The sequence below is a fragment of the Drepanopeziza brunnea genome (genome assembly GCF_022702325.1).
Source record: "Drepanopeziza brunnea f. sp. 'multigermtubi' strain 214-2 chromosome Unknown ctg11, whole genome shotgun sequence".
Taxonomy (NCBI): Eukaryota; Fungi; Ascomycota; class Leotiomycetes; order Helotiales; family Drepanopezizaceae; genus Drepanopeziza; species Drepanopeziza brunnea.
In genome coordinates this window covers 47,159-70,339 of record NW_027094074.1, presented here as the reverse complement: position 1 = coordinate 70,339, position 23,181 = coordinate 47,159, and the positions used below count along the sequence as shown (strand labels likewise).

At 50.3% G+C, this 23,181-nt stretch overlaps 6 protein-coding genes across 6 annotated transcripts; 3 read left to right on the top strand and 3 right to left on the bottom strand.

Moving 5' to 3' along the window:
- Positions 1-756: 756 nt before the first annotated feature.
- On the bottom strand, positions 757-1,747 carry L3040_006305 (uncharacterized protein; the record flags this gene model as incomplete). Its single annotated transcript, XM_007289091.2, has 4 exons — positions 757-1,090; positions 1,191-1,334; positions 1,438-1,500; positions 1,677-1,747. 4 exons carry the CDS (start codon positions 1,745-1,747, stop codon positions 757-759), a joined length of 612 nt encoding a protein of 203 aa, XP_007289153.2.
- Positions 1,748-3,474: 1,727 nt separating this feature from the next.
- Positions 3,475-4,309, bottom strand: L3040_006304 (uncharacterized protein; the record flags this gene model as incomplete). Its single annotated transcript, XM_007289090.2, has 4 exons — positions 3,475-3,883; positions 4,011-4,030; positions 4,087-4,159; positions 4,260-4,309. 4 exons carry the CDS (start codon positions 4,307-4,309, stop codon positions 3,475-3,477), a joined length of 552 nt encoding a protein of 183 aa, XP_007289152.2.
- An 834-nt stretch (positions 4,310-5,143) lies between these two features.
- Positions 5,144-8,860, top strand: L3040_006303 (uncharacterized protein; the record flags this gene model as incomplete). The annotated part of the gene is made up of 2 exons (XM_007289089.1): positions 5,144-5,626; positions 5,714-8,860. 2 exons carry the CDS (start codon positions 5,144-5,146, stop codon positions 8,858-8,860), a joined length of 3,630 nt encoding a protein of 1,209 aa, XP_007289151.1.
- Positions 8,861-9,763: 903 nt separating this feature from the next.
- Positions 9,764-11,779, top strand: L3040_006302 (uncharacterized protein; the record flags this gene model as incomplete). Its single annotated transcript, XM_007289088.1, has 4 exons — positions 9,764-10,091; positions 10,147-10,277; positions 10,337-10,606; positions 10,655-11,779. 4 exons carry the CDS (start codon positions 9,764-9,766, stop codon positions 11,777-11,779), a joined length of 1,854 nt encoding a protein of 617 aa, XP_007289150.1.
- Positions 11,780-12,782: 1,003 nt separating this feature from the next.
- On the bottom strand, positions 12,783-18,042 carry L3040_006301 (uncharacterized protein; the record flags this gene model as incomplete). Its single annotated transcript, XM_066154053.1, has 15 exons — positions 12,783-14,116; positions 14,165-14,280; positions 14,328-14,399; positions 14,444-14,555; positions 14,603-14,947; positions 14,999-15,161; positions 15,213-15,958; positions 16,011-16,244; positions 16,293-16,442; positions 16,522-16,699; positions 16,746-16,872; positions 16,949-17,045; positions 17,091-17,616; positions 17,672-17,898; positions 17,994-18,042. 15 exons carry the CDS (start codon positions 18,040-18,042, stop codon positions 12,783-12,785), a joined length of 4,476 nt encoding a protein of 1,491 aa, XP_066011044.1.
- Positions 18,043-19,763: 1,721 nt separating this feature from the next.
- Positions 19,764-21,216, top strand: L3040_006300 (uncharacterized protein; the record flags this gene model as incomplete). Its single annotated transcript, XM_066154052.1, has 4 exons — positions 19,764-19,812; positions 19,882-20,051; positions 20,125-21,069; positions 21,205-21,216. The coding sequence occupies 4 exons, from the start codon at positions 19,764-19,766 to the stop codon at positions 21,214-21,216; spliced, it is 1,176 nt and encodes a 391-aa protein (XP_066011043.1).
- Positions 21,217-23,181: the final 1,965 nt, after the last annotated feature.

The following is a 23,181-nucleotide window of genomic DNA, read 5'->3' as shown; positions in this document are numbered from 1 at the left end:
TTTTCTTCTCAGTATATATTTATATATGTATAAATCAACACTAAGGAAAGAAAGGACCAAAAAAAAAAGTAAAAAAATAAACAAAGGATAAGACTTGACTCAGAAGGTCCCCAAGATAATATGCTCTCGAGCACGTACGTACGTAGCGCATCGTCCCCCCTCCTCTCACCTACTACCAAGAAGTCCCATCCCTACGTTTTTCTGGATTGTAGTTTAGTTGGCTTTGGCATCTCTCGTATCATCAAAACGGCCACAAGAGTGCCTCCTCCGAGAAAACCCTCCGCTCGTGAGATGTGTGATAGTACAGAAGGTTACAGGCACCAGTCATCTCGTTCGAGGTAATACATCTATATGTATAGAATGCAAACACATTGCACAATAAACCAAGCTGAGAGAGAGAGAGAAAGAGAGAGAGAGAGAGAGAGAGAGAGAAAGCAAGAGACGTGATTGAGACATTGCATTATTCTCTGAAACGTGGAACGAGAGACGCTTTCTCTAAAGCCTAGAACGAGAGGAGCTTCTATCTATCGGAACCCCGCGACCACGCCACACGATTGGGAGCGACGGGGTAGTTTGCCGTGCCAAATCTCCCCCACCATCGCGGAAACTCGGAGTAAACAAAACAACGCGAGCAGAATCCTCCATCTCACGGTATCGTCTCACGTCGGCAGCGGTCGCCTCCACCCTTGCTTGCAACTCCGCTCTCGCGATTCATCCCCATCTCGACCGTTAACCCTTCGTGCAACTTCTGTATGCTTAGTTATCGCCCTTTCCCGGGGAAGGACCCGCGGGCGCGGTATAGACATTGTCTCCTCCTCGCTGCGGCTGGTAACTCGATTGTGGCTGTTGGAGTTCGATACCCGCCCCCCCGGCCTGGTTGGCGTGGCCACCGTAGTACCCGTCGTTGCTGTTGAACGTCGTGCCCGTGGCCTGGTTGCCCATGTACGGCGGCGGAGGGGCAACGTAGTGACTCGGTCCTCCGTTCCGTCCGTCCGCCCATTGTCCCTGTGGCGGCTTGGGGCCGGTGCCGGGAATCCAACCCGTTCCGTACATGGGAGCCAAGCCTCGCTGACGGCGGCGGCGGGTTATTCTGCGCGGGATGTTAGATTGGGGAGGTTCGTGTAGTTCTTGTGGGAGGAGGAGGAGGAGGAGGAGGAAGGGATCTGTGGGAAGAGGGAAGAGGGACATACGAGAACAGGTAGCCCATGAGGAGGAAGAATATGACGACGAGAATGAGCGCGACCCAGCGACCCCAATTGTCCCAGCGATCTTCGAAGTCCCGGTCGTCATCGTCGTCGTCCAGGTAGAAGCAATTCTGGCCGTTGTTGTCGCAGCTGGAGCGGGCATTGTGAGTTAGTACAGGGGAAGGGGAAGAGTTGGAGAGATGGAGAGATGGAGGGAGGGAGGGGGAGAGAAAGAGACAGAGAGAAGATATACCGTAAATCTCTGGCCAATAAACCTGCTAGAAAGTCTGCTGGGGCCATGTTGATGTGTGGAGGACTGGGTCGGGGGCAGTCAGTATTGATGATGGATGGTAGAGGTTGAGGGTGAGGGTGAAATTGAGGTTGAGGTCGAGGGTGATGTGGTGGTGGTAGTGGTGGTGGTGGTGAAGGAGGTGGATGGAAGGTGGAATGGTGGAAAGCGGAAAACAGTGAAGTTGGTGAATGAAGACTGACTGCCTTGGCTGCCCAGCCCTTCCTCTTCCTGTTCCCTTGCTTTGCTCTGTTGGTCCGGGTGGCGCTGTCATACGAATATGGGTAGGATTTATTGTATGTGTAATAAGGAATAAGGACAACATACGGACGGACTTACTTTGACCCCGTCGGAGTTGTACAGCTACAGCTACAGCTACAGCTACGTACGTACCTAGGTACAAACGGCATGTGGTCGCTGGCAATAAGAAAAAGTGTTTGTTCACCAATAAATACCGGTACCCTACACTAATAGATCGGAAGGAAGACGGTGTCGGGCCCGGAAAGCTAAAGCTCAGCCACCACGGCTACATCATTTCTTCCAACAGACAAGAGTTTGGGTGACGTGAAGAAGAGACAATGAGTGGTGATCCCGAATAATCGAATGACAGATCTTGAGATTGGTATTCCTATGGATGTGGATGTGGATGTGGATGTTGACATTGGTATTGACACTGGTACTCGGCAGTAAGCGACCACGACCTCACCATGACCCATGACCCATGAAGATCAGGATATCAGATGTAGATACTTATATATATATATATAGACATATATAGACATGTATAGACATACAACTAGATAGACATAGATATACATAGATATACACATATATATACATTCATATATACGTACATATATACATGCACATATACACACATACACACATATGCCTACTCATACATACAGATATATACAGATATATACCTACACAACACGCTGTATATCCATCCGATCACTCATGACCTCCCCACCAACCTGTCAACTCCCCCCGACAAGGAATATCCCCCATCCCCATCTCCATCCCCCGTCATGCTGTTCATCCAATCACGTGCCCTCATGGACCATCCATGCAGCTGCGTCGCCTCGAGTGCCAGCGCATCGGTGGTTCGTGCGTTGCATCTGCATCTGCATCTGCATCTGCATCTGCATTGCCAGCAACGCAAGCCCACTGGACTTGGGGAGTATCTATTTACTTGCCTCTCCTCCACAATGTGAAAGACTTCTCACTCCGCCCTCCATTTGTTTCTTTGCGCATGGGAGCCCGAGTGACGGAGTGGGGAGTAGAGGAAGTGGTCGGGCCCAGAAAGACAGGACCTCATTCCTCCAGACATTCTTAACAGCCTGTCACTTGGCCAGCGCCATCTTCGAACGCCTTCCTCCCCCCCTCCGAATCGGTGCACGGATAGGAATTCCTTGACTTCACTACACTTCACGGCGACGTGTATCGATTTCGAGAAGACCTCTGAGATTCCTCGGCTGGCTGTCTCTCTCCGTGAGAAGATGCTGACTGAGTTACACCCCCTACCCCCGCTACCTCCAACATTCAACACCCAGCGATGCCTTCAACAACAACAAAGCTCCGCCAACCAAGAGAGAGAGACCTGGGCCCTCCTCGCACCCCGCGAAGCCACGCTGATGCCTAAAAACGAGGAAGAAAGGAACAAGGGAAGAAAGTCGAATGGCCAACCTCAAGCGAGGCCAGTACCAATTCGATGCGAAGGAACACACAACGCTGCTGGTCATCAAGGTCGTCGAGTCGTGGCGCACATGGTGCGTGGAAGAGTAGCGAGACAGGCAAAGAAACCCCTTTCGTATGTCGAGAATCCACGAGAAGTCGAGTAGGAGAAGGTAAGAGTGGTAGCCGTGCGCCGAGGAGTTATATGCGGGGTCCTTGCAGACCCGAGGGGGAATTTTTGTCTTTCCCCCATTATGTTATCATTCGTCATTATGGAATCCATCCGTTCCGATGGTTCTTCTTTTTTGCATGAGATATGGAACCCTACTTGCTGGCACGCGCGACAAGCCACTGCAATACGGCGTCTAGATTGGTCTCCTCTTTGGCACTGATGCCATAGCAGCTCACTTCACGGTGGGAGATGGCCTTCAGATCCAGCGCATCGATCAGCTCGTCCGTGGACAGATGATCACGGAGGTCCGACTTGTTACCTAGGACTAACAGTGGGATGCCCTCCAGCACAGGCTTCTCAAGGAGCAGATGGAGCTCGTCCTTTGCGACTGGCAAAGCATCGGTATCGGCCGAGTCCACGATGAACACGATGGCATTCACCCCCCGGCAGTATCGCTCCCACATGGACCGAAACCTGGGCTGGCCGCCGAGATCCCAACACTTGAGCGTCACATGGCCTTTCTGCACACGCTTCATGTTAAAACCAACTGTCGGGATGGAGCTACGCGAGGCAGCGAGTATGGTCAGCCGGGGGGGATTATTTGTCGGTCGGGGGGATGAAGTTGGGGGGAGAGGACGGTTGGGATCTGCCACTGCACGCTGTGGTTGCACAAGGATGGGAAACGTACTCGAGGGTGAATTCGCCGCCCTGCATGCAATACACAATCAGCGTCCGTCGAGGAGGGAGGACAGGGCAGCTCTTACCGCCAGTACTCTCAACAGCGACGTCTTGCCAGCATTCTGCAGCCCGATCATGGTGATATCCATCTCGGTGGCCCTGTTTTCCATATCCGGGTCAGCATCCTGTCGGGGGGATCATCTGCTTCCCGCGGGAGTGGGATACGCCGACATGGAGGAGATGGGTAGCAGCGACTGACCAGAACAACCTCAACAGCCAATCGTAGACCCGTTTGAAAAGGCCTGCCATGACTGTGCGACTCGTTCCGCGAAGGTAGGTGAGGGAGTGGGCGAGATCGAGGCGTGTATTTTCTTCTTTTTTTGCTTTGTCGGTGTTTGATTTTGATGATCTTGGTCGGGATATGGGGATGCTCACTGCATGCTTGTTAGCCCGACTCTGAAAGGTGGTTACATACATATGTCAGGTGTAGGTGCAGGTGTCTGTGTCTATGTATAGATGTGTATGCAGGTAGGTGATCCAGAGTGAGGAAGGGTATGCAGGTAGGGAGGTGGTGTTCAACGCGCTCCTCGCTCGCAGGGAAATAAATGGCCACCAAAGCCTTCCGCCCGCCGTCAGCCGCCCGCGATGGAATGAATAGATGGCATTGCACATCCCGCCGTCACCAGCCATCGCGCATGGAGGAGGCAGTTGGGTTTCGCCAAACCTGATCGCAAGAAGAATATTTAGCGCCCCGGGGGAGGTACACGAACCTGGAACGTTGTCTGCGTATTATAATCGCGATCAGATTCCTGCCTATCGACTCTCACTCCAACTTGGTTGTTCTTGAATCGGTGGGAAGGTTGCTGTTGTTGTGGATTTGTTGTCGTCGTCGTCGTTGTTGAAGCTTGTGTATGGGTTGTAGGTTGCAGATTGTTGGTTGTAGGTTTTGGGTAGTAGATATTACAACTACTTAGGGCCAGCCGCCAGGCACTACGGATTTCCTCACCGATAAGCCGCCCCGCCCCTCCCGCCGCGCTAAGATTGCCGTTGCCTCGCCCCGCCTTTGCTTGGCGAGTAGAGGCAACGGAAAAAAAATTAAAAATTCCCCAAACATCTCTCCCAGAGCGAACACTCAACATCAAAATGTCCCGCTCGGCATTATCCTCCAGCGGCGGCACCGATACCAAATGGTCGGTTGAATACGATACCCTGCGCCGTGAAAATCTCTTCCGAAACCCCCCCCAAGACCACTCGGCATATCCAGCCCTCAAAGATGCCGTCGCCCCCCATATCGAGTCCTTCAACGCGTTGTTTGGGGAGAATGGAACCATCGCACAGGGCCTCCTCGATATTGGAGAGAAGGTTTACTTCGATGGAGACGACAGAGAGGGGCCCGCGGGCAAGAATTCCCTGAGCCTCAGAGCCGTGCAGTTCTTTCTGAGCAGGCCGATGCTGCCCCCACACAACAAGTACTCCACCAGGAACCGCGAAATCCTACCATCAGAATGTAGAGAGCGCCATGTCACCTACCGAGCCGACATGGCTGTGCAGTTCGAGTTCAGGATCAACAATGGAGACCCACAGACTTTCGTCCGGGGCTTCGGGAAATTGCCCTTGATGGTGATGGTGAGTGGCCCACCCAGCGAGTAGGAAAAAGAAAGAGGTGTTTGAAAAGAATGAAAAGAAAAAGAAAAGAGAACTGACCTTGTACAGGGCACACGATGTCACCTGGAGAATAACACGCCTGCTCAGCTGGTAGAACGGAAGGAGGAGGCCGAGGAGCTGGGCGGATACTTCGTGGTGAATGGGATCGAGAAGATTATCCGCCTCTTGCTTGTGAATAGGAGGAATTTCCCCATGGCAATCGAGCGCCCGTCCTTCAGAAACAGAGGAAAAGAGTACACGAAATATGGAATGCTCATGCGATCAGTCCGCCCGGATCAAACATCCCAGACGAATGTTCTCCACTACCTCAACGACGGCAACGTTATTTTCCGATTCTCGTGGCGCAAGGCCGAATACCTGATACCAGTTATGATTTTGCTGAAGGCTTTGACGGAGACGAATGATCGGGAGATCTTTGAGGGTCTGGTTGGGGCTGCTGGGTCCGAGGGAGCGAACAACTCATTCTTGACAGATCGAGTTGAGGTGCTGCTACGGACACACAAGGCCTCTGGCCTCCACACGAAGAGCAAGACCCGGGCATACCTGGGAGGGTTGTTCCGACCCGTTCTGGGAGTTCCGGACAACATGTCGAATTATGATTGTGGAACCGAATTCCTGCGAAAAATTGTTCTGGTCCACCTCGGTAATGTCAATGTCACGCATGTCCAAGACAGCGACAAGTTCAAGATGCTTCTTTTCATGACCAGAAAGTTGTATGCGTTAGTCGCTGGAGACTGCGCTGTGGACAACCCTGATGCCGTACAGCATCAAGAGATTCTACTGGGTGGTTTCCTCTATGGCATGATCATCAAGGAGCGACTAGATGATTGGATGACAAGACAGCTGAGGCTTGCGATACGCCAGTACGTCCGGAAAAGCCCCGAGAATAACTTTACGACGCCGGAGTTTCTAAAGCAATTCCCTGTCAAGCTGTGTGGGAAGACGAATGAAAACTTGGGAGGTGCTCTTGAGTACTTCCTGTCCACCGGAAATCTGGTCAGTCCGACGGGCCTGGATTTGCAGCAAGTTTCTGGTTTCACAGTCGTCGCCGAGAAGATCAACTTTTTGCGATTCATCAGTCATTTCCGCATGGTTCACAGAGGTAGTTTCTTCGCACAGCTGAAGACCACCACTGTCCGAAAGCTGCTGCCAGAGAGTTGGGGGTTCTTGTGCCCTGTCCACACTCCCGATGGGAGCCCCTGTGGTCTGCTGAACCACCTTTCGCACAAGTGCAGAATCCTCACGAGTGCTTCTGATGTTTCGGCATTACCGGCGCTGGTTGTGGAGTTGGGTATCGTGGGCGCGGGATCTGCTTCGACCAAGGAGGCGGTGGTTGTGACGCTCGATGGCAGGATCCTCGGATGGTGTACCCCAAAGCAGGCAATAATGATTGCAGACACTCTTCGCTTTTGGAAAGTTGAGGGACGCCGCAATGTCCCCAAAGACTTGGAGATCTGCTGGGTTCCAAACTCCCACGGTGGCCAATACCCAGGTATCTACATGTCGGCAACTCCATCCCGGATGGTCCGACCCGTCAAGTATCTTCCCCTGGATGCCGAGGATCTCATCGGACCTCAAGAACAGCCGTTCATGTCCATCGCTGTCACCGAGCCCGAGATCATATCCGGGGAATCAACCCACGTCGAATTCGATCCCACCAATATTCTCTCCATTCTTGCCAACATGACGCCCTTCTCCGACTTCAACCAGTCTCCCCGAAATATGTACCAATGCCAGATGGCCAAACAGTCGATGGGAACACCAGGGACAGCTACCCGGTACAGATCAGACAACAAGACCTACCGACTGCAGACTGGACAAACACCCATCGTGCGCGCGCCTCTACACAACGAGTACGGATTTGATAACTTTCCCAACGGGATGAATTCTGTCGTCGCTGTCATTTCGTACACCGGATATGATATGGACGACGCCATGATAATCAACAAAGGCTCCCACGAGCGTGGATTCGGTCATGGTACGGTGTACAAGGTCAAGAAGGTGAATATTAGGGAGGGTAACAACTCGAGATCTTCGAAAAACGTCGAAAAACTCTTCGGATTTGCCCCCGGGTCCGAGGTCAAAGCCCGGGTCAAGGCCATGATCGACGAGGATGGTCTCCCTCGCATCGGACGTCTCGTTCGGGAAGGCGACATGCTTTGTGCATGGCACACCGTCTCTCGGGATGCTGAAGGCAAACTCGTCAATAAAGACGGCATCACCCACTTCGAGAAGTATAAGGATGGTGAGATGGCCTTCATCGACGAGGTGAGGCTGATCGGAAATGAAAACGGCGCCGAACCGCTGCAAGTCTGCTCTATCAAATTCCGCATCCCCCGTTCTCCAGTCGTCGGAGACAAGTTCTCATCTCGCCACGGACAGAAGGGGGTCGTCTCCCAGAAGTGGCCCAGCGTCGACATGCCCTTCACGGAATCGGGAATGCAGCCCGATGTTATCATCAACCCTCACGCATTCCCGTCGCGAATGACCATCGGCATGTTTATCGAGTCGCTTGCCGGCAAGGCTGGTGCTCTCCATGGTCTCGCACAAGACAGCACGCCCTTCCGATTCGATGAGGAGAACACGGCTGGTGATTACTTCGGCCATCAGCTGATGAAGGCTGGGTACAATTACTACGGGAACGAGCCGATGTATTCTGGCATCACTGGCGAGGAGCTTCACTGCGACATCTACATCGGGCTCGTCTATTACCAGCGTCTGCGCCACATGGTGAACGACAAGTTCCAAGTCCGAAGCACGGGACCAATCACTCCATTGACCCGCCAGCCTGCCAAAGGTAGAAAGAAGGGCGGCGGTATCCGTGTCGGAGAAATGGAGCGTGATTCTCTACTTGCTCACGGTACCGCCTTTTTGCTGCAAGACCGTTTGCTCAACTGCTCTGATTACTCGCGCTCCTGGATCTGCAAACAGTGCGGCACTTTCATGTCGATACAGCCGACCTTCTGGGCCTTCGCAACAAACCGGTTAAGGGGCACCGGCGTCGTCAGATGTAGGAGGTGCGCGCATAGAGCCGAAGACTCCACCGGTGGGGCCGAAATATGGGAGGATGCAGAGGGTCAGAGATGGGCTGGGGGCGAGCACACGACGATTGTCGCTGTGCCTGCTGTTTTGAAGTATCTGGATGTTGAACTCGCTGCCATGGGTATCAAGCTCAAGTATAATGTCGGACCGTGAGCAAGTCTTACTACTGCGATGGGCGGCGTTTAGGTTGTACGGCATTCATGGGAGCGCTGTCTGTCTGGCTGGCTGGGAAAATATTTAGACCTGCTTGAACTCATTGCAGGCGAAGTTGATGTTAATGATATAAATGTTCATCGGCCCCCTCCCCTTTCGCTTTGATATCGCTGGGCGTCAATCGATCCTTCTCAGGACATCGCTTACGCAGCATCATAATACAGCAAACAAGTCTCCGGCGGCTTGCAGTTGTGGAACATATGCCCCTGGGCCAACAATGGCCTCCTGCATCTCGCTTCAGCCTTTACACACGAAGTCTTTTTCTTCCCTTCTTCCTTCGAGGAAGCATCACACAAAAGTTCGAGCTCCTCTTCCGATACTCGTACGCTATTGCACAGATCCCAGGACCGTTGATTTACACCCAACGGTCCTTGCAGTGCTGTCCTCGGATGCAGCGGGTCAAAGAAATGCCCGGTTTCAAGGTGGCCCCCTGGGATGCAATATCTCTGGAAGAACGAAAGAACAATTCGAGTGGATGGTGAAGTCTCAATCAAGGAGATCTTGCACTCTTGTCTTACATCGCCCGTGGACGGGTAGCTCCTTCTTCGCGGTATACCGACAATGAACCTTCGTTTGTTCCACCGCGCAGACTTCAACTCTTCTCCCGGCATGCTAGACTGTTGATAGATAGACAACTTTTGGAAAACGCTCGCTTTTGGATACTCGTTCAGTAGCTTAGTCGCTCGCTCGTCAGCTCTCCAGTACTCTCTGCGTCCCATCCTTCTCTCGTTTCGCTTCGGCCATCAAAACAATCCGTCAAACACAAAACGAACATCTCTTCAATTGTAGCCCGAGGAGAGAGCTTCTCCAACTTACGCTTCGTTTGATACCGGTGATCACGGCATGCCTGTTCTTCCACTCTTCACCTTGCTGGCTATCCTCTGCGCCATCTTCCCTCGCCCAGGAACCGCGCCGCCGACTCTTCAACTGGCAGCATACCCTTCCTACGACTACGGCGCATACCCCCCGGAATTTTCGAAACGCCAGAACACTGCCTTTATCGCGGTCACAGGTGCGCAGACAGGAACCGGGCAGAATGGATCGGCGCCGTTGCGATTGGAGGTGAGGGAGCTGGAGAAAGATCCTGTGGCGTGGACTTTGTACATTCTGGGGCTGGATATGATGCAGTATGCACCGCAGACAGAGATGCTGTCTTGGTATCAGATAGCCGGTATGCTGTCCAAATCTTGCCCCGCGGAGGTAAACTAACGAACCGACCAACACAGGAATTCATGGCCGACCTTTTATTCCATTTGACAATGTCCAGCCGAGGCCAGGAAATGATCAGAACGGGTATTGCAACCATGTATCGATCCTATTTCCGACATGGCATCGCCCATATCTTGCTCTATACGAGGTCAGCCCCCCGTACGGTTACGGAACAACTTGTCACATAGTGTACTCATCAGATCTCAGCAAGTACTCTACGAACATGTCCAGCGCATCGCCAACCAGTTCTCCGCAGGTTCAGTCCGAGATCAGTACGTGGCTGCGGCAGCAAATTTCCGAATACCATATTGGGATTGGGCAGCGTTGCCGGCTGATGGGGCCAGCATCTACCCTCAAAGTGTTGGAGGATCTCCTTCGATTTCTGTAGATGGTCCCGCGGGTGTTCAAACAATTGCAAATCCGCTTTACAGCTACCGCTTTCAGCCCTTGGACCCATTACAACTACCAAATCCACCAGTACGTGAAGAAATGTCTGGCAGAACATATCTACTGACATTGGCAAAGTTCGACAAATTCAATCAGACGATGCGGTACCCAAAGATTCAAGGTCCATTTCCAATCTCTCAGAATAATCTCGTTGCTGAGCAGCTCGACAACAGTGCAGCGTCCTTCCGCAGTCGCCTCTACAATCTGCTCACTATGTACCATGACTATACGACATTCAGCAATGAAGCATGGATATCGTCCATCAACCCAGAGCATTACGATTCCCTGGAGAGCATCCACGATCAAGTCCACGGCTTGATAGGCAGCGGCGGGCATATGACATACATCAACTACTCAGCTTTCGACCCTCTGTTCTGGCTGCACCACGCAATGATTGATCGTGTCTTCGCCATGTGGCAGGCCATTAATCCGGACAGCTACATTGTGCCGGAGCCGGCCATCTTCAACACGTTCACGGCATCATTTGGTGATACGCAAGACGTCAACACCCCGTTGACTCCATTCCACAAGGATCTGTCTGGGGCATTTTGGACATCAGATACTGTTCGAACCACTGAGATCTTTGGATACACCTACCCGGAAACTGCCAAGTACGATAGTATCAATGTTCGCAATCAAGTTATCGCAGCTACAAACAAGCTCTACGGCCCCCCGGTCGATGCAGAATCCAAGGTCCGACGACGTGATGCGAATAACACAGCGGATAAAGAGCCGGAGTGGATTGCCAATATTCGCGTCAAGAAGCATGCTCTGGGTGTTCCCTTCTACATTCACATTTTCATCGGCTCCTTCAACCGGGACCCGTCCTCCTGGTCATTCGAGCCCAACCTGGTTGCGACGCATTGCATCTTCGTCAAGGCTACGTCCTCGCCCCCCAACGCCATTGATGATAAGAACGTAGATCAGCTCGTCACTGCGACGATTCCACTAACGGAGAGATTGCAGGAGGATGTCAGGAGCGGGTTGGTAAGGAGTCTCGCCCCCGATAACGTGACGCCTTACTTGGCCAGCAAGCTCAGTTACCGAGTCAGTCTGCTCAATAATACCGAAGTGCCAAATACCGCTGTCCCAAGCCTTAAGATCTCGGTCTTCAGTATAGACGTGGAAAGAAGAGAGAACGTGGAAGAGCTGCCAAGATGGGGGACGCCTCGAGGGCATTTGGATGTAAGTATGGGGTCGTAGAGCGTGTGTTACCTGTAACAGATTAATGGTGTATGTAACCGAATTTGAATTTATGATTACCTACGGTAAATCTCACATACTATGGCCGCTCAATCAGGCGTCGCAAGCCTTTGACTCTCTGAGAAGGTTAAACAATCAAGTTATGTAGCCGTGCGCCTGTTACAGCTGTCAAAGGCAGTGTTGATTACTACCTCTAGGAGTACGCCCTGTACCGAGACAGAAAAGATGAAGAGAGGAAAGAGAACTAGGTAGATACAGGAGAAGAGGTCTTAAAGGCAGATCTGCCAAGAAGGGAACCAGAGGTCACGAGGTAACGAGTGTAACCTATATGCGTGTCCAAGTTCCAAGGCCTCGTGCCTGCACTTACGGCACAGTGGTCGTGCCACTGCAACTGGGAGGTGGAATCGTGGGGTTTCGTGATGACTTGAGCCGCGGCGAGATGACTCAGATGAGGTTTCAATAGAAATTCAATCTGATCGAAAAAAGGAAATGCTCGAAAGTCGGAGGAGGGTGGAGGGGTGGTGATCTTTATCCCTGGGCCGCTTGGTAAGTAAGTGATTCACATGTAGCACGCACCAGTGAGTGCCTTCATGGATGTTTACCGAAAGGGGCATGACAAGCGAATGTCAACAGTCAGATTTGAAAGGTCATCTGGGAGCTTGGGGATACCTAAACAAGGACTGAACTTCATCCTCGCCTGAAGGATCTCAAATGCAGTAAAGACAGGATGCTGTTGTCGTCTTTTGGGCCGAACATTGTCTTGCTGGGATGACCCGTACGAACCCGCCAACTCGGGCAAAGGTGGAGTTGTCGGCTGATCGCAACGTTGTGCGCTACTGTTTTTCCATTTTGCCACCTTGGAAGACTATTTCCGAGATCGTGGTAGTCATCTGCTAAGTATGAGAGAGGATGGATGATGGGCACTGTGTCAATGGGCTTGGCTGTCTTGAGACTCTAGCTGCTGCGAAAAGCATCGAGAAATCCGCGCCATATAATCATTAGGCTATGGATGCAGCAACTTCCAAAACTCGCCTCGCTTCTCCAATAAAACCTTGGGTTCCCCAATTTCTACGCATCTACCTTGATGCAGCACCACAACCTGGTCAAAATCCATCACCGCTGCTAGGCGATGGGAGATACTGATAACAACACAGCCTCTGAATTCTTCGCGGATCAAGTCGTCCATCCTACGCTCGGTCTCGCTGTCTACCCCACTGGTCGCCTCATCAATCAGCACTATCTTGGATTTTTTCAACATGGCCGCCGCCAAGCAGAATAACTGCTGTTGTCCGTGAGAGAGCCCGATCTTCGAGATGTCTGCTTCCAAGCCGCCTCGTGCAGAGATCAGGTCCCAGAGACCTACCTTCTGCAACGCTGTGATCACGGCATCTTCATCCTGCGCCAAGCTCGGGAGATTCAGATGTACTGATCCTGGGAGGAAGTATGGCGTCTGTGGGATGACGTTGATACTCTTCCTAACAGCCTCGGGTCGGAGAGTGGATATGTCGACACCATCGACGACAATCATTCCCTCCGAGACCTCTAGAAGACGAAGCAATGTCGATACCAAAGTTGATTTTCCAGAGCCTGTCCTGCCACAGATGCAGATCTTTTGACCAGGTAGAACATTGAATGATATTTCGTTAAGCGCTGGACTATCGTTATCACTGATGGTCTGATTAGCATTTGCTCTTGATTCAGCGAGGGGCTTCACAAACTTATAACTCGCCGTGACGTTCTTGAACTCGATAGCTCCACTACCTAGCCAGCCATCGGGTGGCTCTTTTGAGTTTCCGGAAGAGTCCTCCGCCTCGACATTATCAACACAATCTTTGATTCTGCTGATTGCTCCAAGTGAGTTCTCCAGCTCTGTGTAGCAAACAATGAGCTGCGACATGTTCAGACTGAACCCAATCACACTTGACAGACCAACTCCAAGTGTTGCTGCGTCTGTCTGATCGCGTAGTTGTGTCGCCAGAGTCACCAGCGTCGTGGCCAACCCAGCAACGACGAGGTCGAGGACGAAGTTCAGCCATCTCTGGATCATGAAAAGCATATAAATCGCTTTCTTGGACTCATCAATCCGAGTTTGGAACGCCATTTCGAAGGCGGACTGCCATCCGAATGCTCGAATGGTGGCCAATCCCTCCTTGGTCTCCGTCAGGCTTGTGTAGATTGGAGCTTTGAGTTCGAGCTCGATGACGCGGAGCTGCTGAGAGGTCAAGAGGTAGTAGCGGACGAGGATCCATAGTACTATCAGAGTGACAGGAACCGCGATTGCCAGATAATTGGAGCCGTAAGCGATAAACGCCAGCTGGACCAGGCAGATCATGAAAACTATCGGGTCTGTTAGCTGAGAATTCCCAGATACTGGTTGGTACTTACTGGAGATCGCCTGGAAGATGTTCACTGGAAGCATTCCATTGATAACAGCCATGTCTTGACTGAATCGGTTCAGAATTATTCCTGAATCTACCGTTGTGAAGTATGAGAGGGGAGCGCTGCAACGTGTTAAATCTGAGCATGTTTTTTGAGATTTCAAACTCACTTCATAATCGAACTCAGTAATTGCTCATGTAGTCCTCCAGCAGTCGCTGGTACAACCGACATCCACATCCACCTTCCAAAGTCAGCCTAGAAAGTTTGTTCGCTAGAAGTACTGACCAGAAGAAGAATGTAAAACTCAAGCAAGCCCCAATAGCGAGGAAAAAGTAGAGGCCAATGTACGTCGATTGGCGCCGGCCGTCAGCCTCCGTCCACCATTGAACCAGGATACCTTGAAAGTTAGTCTCGAACGATCCAAGATTGGGTCATTGATCTTACGTTGAAGTCGGGTAGCAAGTGCTAAGGCCATGACCGCAATCAATAATACAATTACCCTCAGTGCACCGACGTGTCTTAGGTAGAGAGAATAGACAGATTTTTCGCGGCTTCCAATCACGCTTGTTCCCGCCGTATTAGGTAGCTTCGATTTCGGCCCAGGCTTCCGTATTGCAGAAGTCTTCGAACCACTGGATTGGACTTCTTGATGATGGTCGCTATAATCCTCTTGAGCAGCAGAATCCTGGATATATCCTCCCCGCGACTTCAAATTCTGGAAACTACCAAGCTGACTGATGGTACCTTTTTCCAGGACAATCACTTGGTCGGCAATGGCAAGATGACGGGCTGTTGGTTTGTTTAGCGAGAAAACACGAATAGGAGAGCTAGCAGACAAACCGTGTTGTGTTATGATGACAGCAGTCAGATTGCATCGTCTGATCAGTCCATTTGGAGAAAGGAGGCGTTCCGAAATCTTCATCGCCGTTCTTGCATCCAGTGACCTGAAAACATCGTCAAGTATCAACAATGGCGCCCGAGAATAAAGCGCCCTTGCAAGTGCCTCGAAATACAGTTAGCTACATTCCAAATAAGGACTGCAGTCAATACGAACCAGCCTCTGTCTCTGTCCATCACTAAAAGCAATTCCCCGACTACCAACCATGGTGTCATGCCCGTCCGCCAGAACACTGAAATCTTCCTCTAATGCACAAACGTTGACGACTTCGTCGAACCATGACGAGTCAAACTTTGAGGTCCCAATAATGCAGCTACGAAGGGTTCCGTTTTGGACCCAAGGGGTTTGATCGCAATAGGCAATGCGTGCAGAGAGCACGGATTTTTCTCCTGCCCGGAGTTCGAGTTCTCCGAGAATCGACTTCAGGAGCGTGCTCTTCCCACTGCCGACGGAACCGGCAATGGCTGTAATTGAGTGACGAAGCACGTCGAAGGATATTGATTCCAGAGCCGGACTCTCAGCCCCTTTGTACCCGAAGGCGGCATCTTTGATCGATATCATGATGTTGTAATCCAATGATCTGGTCTTTTCTGTAATCGAAGCATCGCTGTCAGGGAGCTTGTAGACGTTGCATATCTCGTGAGACATCGGCGTTTGAGGCTGTCCATCTGCCTTATCGGGAGACTTTAAATATGTTTGAACTCGGTCCAAGCATGCTAATGATCTGGTAATGCTTGTGATAGACATCAAGGCCAGACTAAGAGGGCCTGTGATTAGTTCGACAATAGTAAGGACTGTGAATGCTCGTGATGCTGAGAGTTTGCCTGCTCCTGATCCATGCTCGACAGCAAGGACGTAAAGCGTAAGGGTAACTGGGGCCGAGAGTTGTTTCGGAATAAGCACTGCAAGCTGGTTATTTATTTGTTTTCGTTGAATGTTTCTGACGGATCGTACCTAACACATTTACAACTGACATACATCGTCGGAACGCGCCAGATGCATCTAACTCTGTAATACGAGCAGCCTGAAGTGTTGTGGCAATGTAGCTAGACAAGCCCATCATCTTGACAGTCTTCATGTTGGAAAGCATTGTTGAGGTCAGACCGACACGCTTCTGTACCGCTTGGTTCCATGTTTTTTGTCGGGCTGGTAATAATTTGGAAACGTAGGAAGTTGCTACAGTACAGACTTTATAACTCGTCAGTTGACATACTTCCTCTGTTAGTGAATGCTTACAGAGTGTAACTATGATAGGCCCTGTACAGGCCCAACCGACTTCTATTTGCAGTAGGTATGTCCCTATCCCAAGTTCAATTATACTCGCCCATAGAGAGTGTATCTTCTCAATGGTTGGAGTTAATTGATCGATGTCGGCGGTGACAAGTCCTGTGTTGTGATCAGCACACTTCTACTGGTACCCAGAGTGCTAATGAAGAGGAAAGGGAAGGGTCTCTTCACTCAGGACGCAAGACAATAATGACGTTTTTAGAATCAGATGGAAATAACGACTTGCCTGCTGGGGCTGCTTCCTGGGCTGCCGTAAGTTCAATCTCCAACGACTTGTGATAAACAATGTCGATCAGAGATCCGCGGATCAGAGTGATACTGCGGTAAAGCAAATGGTTGTAATAGCCGTTGAAAATCTGTAGTGTCAGAGTGGATTTCCCTGGATGGAGGGGGTAGTATTACTGCAAGGCCACAATACACCAGAACCGTGGCTCCGATGAGTCCATATCCTATGTTTTTTTCTTCAGATTCACCCTTCGCAACATAGTTCAGTGCACGTTTGATGAGTAGTGGTTGAGCATAAGTGAATCTAGGAGTGGCAGAAAGTTCATTAGGAAGTATTCTCGCTTGGGCCTCGAAGGAAGGGGTCAGTTGCATTTACTTACCCGATGAGAACGAGACGAGGGACGACGGGAGCAAGAACTGGCCATTTCAGAGTAGTGACCACCGCGCCTAGTAGCGCATACTTCTGATTGCGGTCAACTGTATTGTCTCAGCGCACGTTCTTCAAGATGTAGAGCAACGCACCCGTTTTCCATGTTGTTCTCAGCGGTGGGCTGTATCGCGAAGTTCTTAAGCCCGAGTCGATGGGAAACAAGTCACTGGACTCCAACTGTTTAGTACGTCCCAGCAAAAGAATGCGGTTGAGCCACCAGAAGGTTCTCAAGCTGTACAGCCCAGCTGTATCCTCTGGTGATACATGGACCTCGCGTTCTTGCTTGGGGATAGCCTCCAGGATTAGCAGGAGAATTCTCAAAGCCAAGCCCACCGAGTCCGAAGTGGCGATACGTTGGAGGCCGGCGTAAGAGCTTGCAAGCCAGAGCGTGCGAAGCTGCACAATGTCGAAGAGACTTGCGAAGAACAGGTAGACATTCAGGACAATCGATGGCCTGATAGACTTTCGTCCTTCACTGTACGACAGGATACATACCGACAGCGATGCTAGCAGGCTGAGAGTCGCCGATGGCAGTGACCATTTGGTTCGAAACGAGGACGGCAACGCCCACAAGACCAGAGTGACCAGCCGGATAATGGAATCGGCGATGGCGACACACTTGATGGTCGAGTATCAGCCCTCTGTTCGGATTAACTTCTTGGGTACGACGCACCTGCTTGATGATCTGGAGCAGGGGTTTGAAAGCAACCGTATCCACGCAGCGGAGCCCCCAAAGGCGAACTGCAGAGGCAACAAGCAGTGCTGTGGCCGGGAGGAAGGCGAAGAAGATATTTTCAAACAGAATTGTAAAATCAAAACCACCCCGGCATTCCGACGGTACATTTGGGCCAAAGGACTTGTCGGCGTCTGCACAGAAGTTGGACTCCATTGCTAAGGAGGCTGGAGCATTGCTATGGGAGCATTGCTAAGGAGAAGATTAAGAAGATGATTGTGCGATAAAAGGCAACGCGACTTTTCAGAAGACCCTCAATTACCGTGTGCGACGGTCAACGAGGATTGGGGGATCTCGAAGGCTTGGAGCATCTTGGACGTCGGTTTCACACCGCCGTAGGTGGCAGTGTCACGGTGTCAACATTGAGTTTCATAACCTTATTATATTGCCGCCTTTACCACGAACTGGGGAAAAATCCGGATCGGACTCAACTCGACCTGATAAGAAGATGGCGTTCCAGCTTTCGTACCGTGTTTTCCGTCTCATGCTGATAGAGTTTACAAATCTACAGCAGTGCGGAGCTGCGGGGGAAGGGGTCTCCAGATACCCGCGGTACAGGCGTAATCGTTGTAATCGTTGTAATCCTTACACCCGTTCCACCCTCGAGGGTGTCGCCAAAGTTGATACTAGTAGTGCTATTAGTAGTAGTATTTTCCACTTTAAGCCTCCTGGTTACCCTAGCCCCAAGAGAGTAAACAATTACAATTACGCCTGCGACATAGTAAGAGCCGAGACTGTAGTAGTGGTATCTCCTACTTCGACATCAATGCAGTCGGTTTTCGCACGCCTCCACGCCTTAAATTATGCCCAGCGCAGATTGCTTCCGTGCGCGAGCCCTGAAAGTACGGGGCGGCCATAAAGCAAAAATGCTGGGCCGATGGCTCCATAGTGGCTGAATTCAAGCCATGCGCAAGATCAGTGTCCTAGAACCGGGAACCGGTAACCGGTAACCGGTAAATCGCGAGTGTTCCGAATCAATTGAGTGCAAGATTCAAACGGACTCCTAAGTAGAACACGAGATCAGGTACAGGCAAAGGCAAGAAGAAGCGCCCGCTTTATTCAAGGGAGAAAGAGAAAGCAATTGTCCATTATTGATACTCCGTATAAAGATGAAGAGCACGTGAGCTCGTGAGCTCGCTTAAAGCGCGGCGGCCTGACAGAGCCCGTACGTACTACTATATGAAAGCCCGTTTATAAGAGCTTGTATATACTAGGTACCACGGTACAGGCCTAAGTATTACCCCTCGAGGGTGCCTTAAAAGTTTAGTTTCCACTTTAAACCCCCTGTTTTCCCTACCCTCGAGGGGTAATACTTACGCCTGCGACGTAGTACGTACTACGTACGTAGTAGTAGTAAGAGCACATGTAGTAGCACGTAACGCTGCACCGCAAAGTTCAAAAGTCAACCTTGATTGCTCGCTTATGATTATCGATAAGGTAATCACAGCGCCGGAAGCCTTTGGAACGTGAGTGCGAAATTGGCTTTTCTCGAATCGAATTAGAATCTCAAGCTTACCTATCCGGGACGCACTGGAAAAAAAATTAAAAAAATTCAAAAATTCGCAGCATAGAGCGGCATTCAGTTTAGGGTGTTACTATAAGGCACGCGGAAACTATCGGTTAGATAAGATCCCGAATCATCCGAAGTCCGGATACGCATCCACCCTCTTCGCCTTTCAACGGGAGTCCAAAGCGTAAGTATCAAATTATACGGTATTCGAATTTCCAAGTGACCGCTACTTTATCTGCTTCAGGACGTGCCGATAGCCACGCGGTGTGGTGCGACATGGCACTCATGGCAATTCCTTATATGTAACAGGCTGTAGCAGATTGAGTTCGTAATAGACTTCGATAGAATAGGGTCTGTTTGCGTCAGCAGGAGAAACACGTTCTCGGCAGCCTCGGTTCAACGGACTTCTTATAAGCAGTCTCCTTCTCCCTTCTTTCGTTGAACAACTGCAATCGAATATTTGACATTATTCCCAAATTTTGAAAAAGAGCTCCAATTTGTTTTTGACTTCTCACTCCCAAGATGGCACCTCAAGTTCTCATTCTCGGCATGCCAAGGACCGGCACACAATGTTGGTTTCCTTCTCCTGCTACTTACTGCTGCCAACTTATAATATCAGTTACTAACTAACATCTTACAGCCATCGGCGAGGCACTTCGCACTCTCGGATGTGCCAACGTCTACCACATGACAACGGTTGGCCCGAACAACCATCATGACAAATGGGTCGCTGCCCTCGAGGCCAAATTTGAGGGAAAGGGTCCTATGCCTGGCCGCAAGGAGTTTGACGAGCTCTTGGAAGACTTCGATGTGCGTACCTGATCGACAGTTGATCACCACCGTTCGTATGCTCAAAGATTCCAATGTTAATCCAAATCGATAGGCTGTTTCCGACTTCCCATGCTCCATCTTCTACCGGGAGCTGATGGTAGCCTACCCAGAAGCCCGAATCATCTTGAGCACCCGATCGGAGGATCTCTGGTTCGACTCCATGTGCAAGACCTTGAATTGTGCATTCGTCAATTCCAAGGCCGAGCCATCCCAGCTTGCAAAGCTGTACAACTTGCACCTCTGGGGCAATGATTTCGAGGCCAACGGACGCCAGGCTTTCCGCACGCACATGGCGGGTGTGCACGCCGCGGCCGCCGAGTTGAAGCGAGATGTGCTTGAGTTTGATCCATCGCAGGGCTGGGAGACGCTCTGCGCCTTTTTGGAGAAGCCTGTTCCTCAGGGCGTCGCGTATCCTCGCAAGGATATGTGGGTGCCATACAAGAAGATGACCAGGGAGATGGTGGCTGGACAGTTGACTGAGGAGTCGATCAAGTCCAAGTTGGATTATGCGAAGGAAGCCGTCCCCATCAACATGGCCTACATTTACACCCAGAAGCAACTCAAGAAGTTGGACTATGCCGAGGAGGCCGTCCCCATCAACATGGCCTACATTTACACCCAGAAGCAACTTAAGAAGATGGACTATGCCGAGGAGGCCGTCCCCATCAACATGGCCTACATTTACACCCAGAATCAACTCAAGAAGATGGACTATGCGGAGGAGGCCGTCCCTATCAACATGGCATATATCTACACCCAGAGTCAAATGAAGAAGATGAACTATGCGGAGGAGGCCGTTCCCATCAACATGGCATATATCTACACCCAGAGCCAAATGAAGAAGATGAACTATGCGGAGGAGGCCGTTCCCATCAACATGGCATACATTTACACACAGAAAGAGCTGGGCAACAACCTGGCCACCAGCTCCGCCCGTAGCGAGCAGCCTGTGTTGATGAAGGAGAATATCGATGAGGGCATCAAGGCTGCGTACATCGTAAGTAATCGTCGTGTTTCTTATCCCCCCCACTATTTTGATTTTACGGCGCAGAGAACTTCTTCTGCTTTGTAAACCAACAATACTCCTCTTACTCATCGTTTGAACCGCAACACTTACTGATATACTTCGTAGTACACGCAATGAGAGGATGGCCGGGAGATAAGGATGTGCTTCTTCTCTGCTTAAATGTCTATAGTTTTCTCGCCTAGTCAGTACTCTGAAAGATTTTGTGACTTGATTTCGAGTATCCCGAACGAAGTATTTTTGAAACTCCATTTTATCCGTCGGAAGTGTAGATCTGATCTTATGCGATTCATGACTGCTCCGCCCTCTTTGCCAGCCCCTGTCTAAGCTTGGAAATGTTTTGCGAGATCGTAATCTGCGCGAATCGTAAATGTCGTTACTGTGTACATATCTGTAGACGGTTCCCTGAGCAGACCGACCGGTTCTCTAAAGTCGTCCAGAGGGTCTCTCGTATATTTTCGATCTGGTTACTTTGTCTTACGCTGACGGGTACTCCCGCAATTAGCGACCGCACTGATCACCCTACGTAGCCATCCCATGTTACCTCCGATCATCGACAGCACAGACTACTTGTAATCCTCGACCACCGATACTGCTCCTGCAATCTTACCAATTCGATTTTGCCGTATCATTTTATCGCGCAGAAATAAATGTTTGGAATATATTGATTTTCGCGCTTTTATTAAAACCATAACTATTACGAGTATTATACAGTGGTACAGCGGTTACGTATCGTAACCCTCAACGATCTACAGCCTTTTTTTTTTAATCTAATTGGGTTATGGTGAAATAAGGTTCTTGGAAATCCCGTGCCTAGCGATCACGTTATTGCCTGAGTGATTTAGAAATAGTAGCCATGAGTCGACGAGGGTTACGATACTTAACCGCTATACCTCCGTAGTTACTATTAAGAGCGTCAACCTTTAACTACCATAGCCTCCCCCACCTTTGTTCTCCCTATCTGCTACTATTAATCTACCACGGTACAGGCCTAAGTATTACCCCTCGAGGGTAGGGTAACCAGGGGGTTTAAAGTGGGAACTGAACTTTTGAGGCACCCTCGAGGGGTAATACTTACGCCTGGGACGTATTATTATTTACGGAGGTACTGGCCTTGAGTCTTGTTTCCGCCTTCGATAAGTCTAGTAGCATAATAAGCAATATTTTCTGCCTATGAGATAAGTGTATCCAGCTTAAGGCAGTATGATAAGATACGAGGTCTATTCTTCGGCGGCCTTCCGCAAGCTCTGGCGCCAGGAGACCTCGCTCCGCTCCGGCCAAAGTGCAAAGCTGTTTTCCGAGGCCTTTAACATTTAAAGCTAATAATAAGACTTGACGTCTCAACTTTTAGTGCCCTTTCTTAAAGTAGGCGAAACAATTACATCATTGATTTGTAATAATTGTTTTATTCAGAATATTCTAAGCGAGGTCAGGTGATATATCAGAACCTACCACGGTGCAGGCCTAAGTATTACCCCTCGAGGGTGCCTCAAAAGTCAAGTTTCCACTTTAAACCCTTTGGGTTATCCTATCCTCGAGGGGTAATACTTACGCCCGGGACGTAGCATCAGAATATTCGACCCGACTTTAATTTGCAATACCATTACGTATTCTATTAATAATATAGAAAGCTTTGAAACTATCTAATAGTTTATGTAAGGCCCGAAAAGGTCCGTTGTTTTAGTACCTTGAGCAAGCAAGCAATTCTGACTCGTTTTCATTACTTCCTTATTCTTTAAAATTTACTTGGTACAAGCCCGAAATACGTACAAACGCTGTCTAAGCGCAATTCTAGAGGTTTCCGTTCACAGGGCTCTTGTGCAGGGGGTACTACCAACGATACTACCGGTACGTATAACGATAACAATTCAAGCAGCATTGCCAAGTATCTAGCATGCACAGACTAGAATTGTGCATTACTACCCCCTCCTATGAATAAATGTCGAAAGTATAATTTCGCAAGGGATTTTACCAAGGCTTGCACCAATCAACTTATAAGGATTCAGCCTTGAAAAGTATCTTTGAGCCAGTATTTAGTCTATGTAGTGGAGTCGACAAGGCTTTGAGCCATTAAGAAACCACCGC